The sequence below is a fragment of the Clupea harengus genome, chromosome 6 (genome assembly GCF_900700415.2).
Source record: "Clupea harengus chromosome 6, Ch_v2.0.2, whole genome shotgun sequence".
NCBI lineage: Eukaryota > Metazoa > Chordata > Actinopteri > Clupeiformes > Clupeidae > Clupea > Clupea harengus.
Genome location: NC_045157.1, coordinates 8,136,896 through 8,139,595, shown reverse-complemented (window position 1 = coordinate 8,139,595; position 2,700 = coordinate 8,136,896). Strand labels below are relative to the sequence as shown.

General features: G+C 47.8%; 1 protein-coding gene across 1 annotated transcript in view; it reads right to left on the bottom strand.

Annotated features, from left to right (window-relative positions):
• Positions 1-2,385, bottom strand: part of wfs1b (Wolfram syndrome 1b (wolframin)) — an 11,950-nt gene extending 9,565 nt beyond the window's left edge. The window contains exons 1-3 of the mRNA XM_031568908.2: positions 2,202-2,385; positions 933-1,136; positions 154-233 (exon numbers count right to left, since the gene is read on the bottom strand). Coding sequence (XP_031424768.1) covers positions 154-233; positions 933-1,134 — 282 coding nt within the window. The 5' untranslated portion in view covers positions 1,135-1,136; positions 2,202-2,385. The remainder of the gene's footprint in view (positions 1-153; positions 234-932; positions 1,137-2,201) is intronic.
• Positions 2,386-2,700: the final 315 nt, after the last annotated feature.

Below are 2,700 nucleotides of genomic sequence, written 5' to 3'. Positions count from 1 at the left end.
TTTCCTGTCTGTGTGTGAGTGTGTGTGAGTGTGTGTGAGGGTCCAAGTGTGAACGTGAGTGTATGTGTGTACGCGTATTTGAGTGAGTAGATGTAGAGTGTGTGCGTGCGTGCCTGCGTGCGTGTGTGCGTGTGTGTGTGCATCTGTGCTTACCTCAGACTGTGCTTTAGCCTCTCCTGCTCTGGCTCTCTCCTCCAGTTCCTGTAAACTAATGTCTCCAGGAAGACCCTCACCTAAGGAGAGGAATGCACAGATAAGCATAAAGTAACACACACACACACACACACACACACACACACACACACACACACACAAAGCCTCACCTGACTACAGAAACACACAAAGAAACACATAAGTAAACACACAAATCAACACACCCACACTCATTCTCTGACAAACACATATACATAGATTCACCTGAGTAAACAACGTCAGTAAACACAAACACTGCTCATGAGTGTGTGCATGTGTGTGTGTGTGTGTCCCTTTATACTTACTTATAAGTAAACATGCTGTTTGTGATTCTATGTGTTTGCATAGTGTGTCTGCTCATGTAAGTATGTGTGCCTGTGCATGTGCCATGTGAATCTGGATCTGTGTGTGTGTGTGTGTGTGTGTGTGTGTCTCCGTGCATAGACCATGTGAGTTTGGATCTGTGTGAATGTGTTTGTGTTTGTGTGTGTGTGTGTGTGTGTGTGTGTGTGTGTGTGTGTGTGTGTGTGTGTGTGTGTGTGTGTGTGTGTGTTTTGTGAGCTGAGCTTGAGTAAGACAGCAGCTGACTCTGTGATGGATGTGATGTGAGGTGGTGTGTTGTGGCCAGGTCAGGGCCAGGTCTACTCAAACATCAACTACTACAGGACTGGCATGGAGACAGTTAGGGATGGTATATATATGTTTCTATGAGAATGTGTGTGTGCTCTTGTTTGGGTCACCTGTAGTGTGCTGTGGCGAGGGCTGTGGAGAACTAGTGGTGGGTGTGTCAGTCCCCGTTGGCATAGCAACCCTGCTGGCTGCATTGAGCTGTGACCGTCGGGACTGCTGGGTGGGGCTGTGGGGGGCGCGGGCCAGGCCAACGTCGAAGTGAGCAGGAGATAGTGGAGGAGTGGGAGGAGCCCCACGGAGTGGAGTATCCATTTCTGAAAAGCCAACAAAAAAACATCACACACACACACACACACACACACACACACACACACACACACACTGCCATCATGGAAATGGGAATGGTAATGTGGGGTCACATGGTCTGCTGGTGAAACACTACTATGTGAGAGTGAGAGAGAGAGAGAGAGAGAGAGAGAAGAGGAGAGACACAGAAAAGAAAGAGACATACAAGTGAATAACCACTCCCAAAAGCTTATCTCAATGCACCAAGGGTTTAGCAAATCTACCAATCAAGGATATAACCCATAAAGCAATGTCCTGTGTGTGTGTGTGTGTGTGTGTGTGTGTGTGTGTGTCAGACTGGCTGACAGACAGCAAGCAAAGCATTCCTCCTAACATCAGACAGGTTTATGTCTCCTGTCATCGCTGCCGCGCTGTGCTAGTCAAACGGCTCTAACTGCACCGGAGAGTTGCTGGAGGGACAGCAGCAGAAGGCCTACATGACGACAGTGTGCTTAGTGGCGGGAGAAGTCCCTGCCCCGCGGACAGATGTACCGCAGGAGCGTGTGGTGTTCCCTGTCCTTCTGTTTGACGGTCACACGCTCTCAGTACCAGAGCCCGTACGTGATCCACGAGAAATGGGTTCTTGTTGAAGGGCGGATGGTTTATGTCACGGCGCGCGTCAAGAGGTCAGAAGTTTACAGCTGCTAATATGAAGGACAAGAGTCAAGGGATCATATGAAACCATGACAACCATGACTGACTTCTGACACGTGGAAACAAGAAACTAATCCGGGGGGATTTCTGATGTGCTATTCTTGATCTGGTATTATTTTGACCACGACTGACCGTACCGCAGCATCAAAACCGAAAGTGTGACGAAGAACCAACAAAAGTTTGTTAATCGAGAAAGAAAACACAATGAGCGATGCACTATTAAAACTGTTATCAAATAAAATACCTCTGCACTGTCTCTACCGTCTTTGTGCAAAACAAAAAACACAAGTGGGAACACCGTGTGCTGCTGAATTGGGGGTGACTAAACTAGAACAGCCTCTAATGGAAACTGAGGACCAGCACGACTCTCAGATACTCACTGAACTGTAACGTCAGTCAGGCTCTTGCTAGTCAGGACTTTCTTCTGAACCGTCAGGTGGGCTCGTTTATCGTTTCTCATTCATCCCGTTACAATTTTCCGCCAGGGTTACGAAGGACATTTCTGTACTGTGGTGTGAACTCTCTCACACAGATGTCCGGCCAGCTGCTAGTCTAGAAGCCAAACAATCCCGCCCATTTCCTCGGCAGATACTCCCATTGGACGGTAGTCATGACAGTTAACAGGATTACAAACATTATTGGCTGTTATTAGAGGAAGTTCTTTTCGTGTACAAATCAAGGCTGCGTTCAGTCCCGACTAGAGCCGTTGAGAGAGATCCATGTGCGCAATTCCTTTTTGATACAGTGGGTTTTATACACGCCGCTGCTGATTGGGAAACAATTCTGATACACCCACTAAACGAGAGAAAATGTACCTCAAAGCCCTTCGTACAACGTTTCGAGGAAACAAGTCGTTCAACCCGGAAACCGTAGGAAACC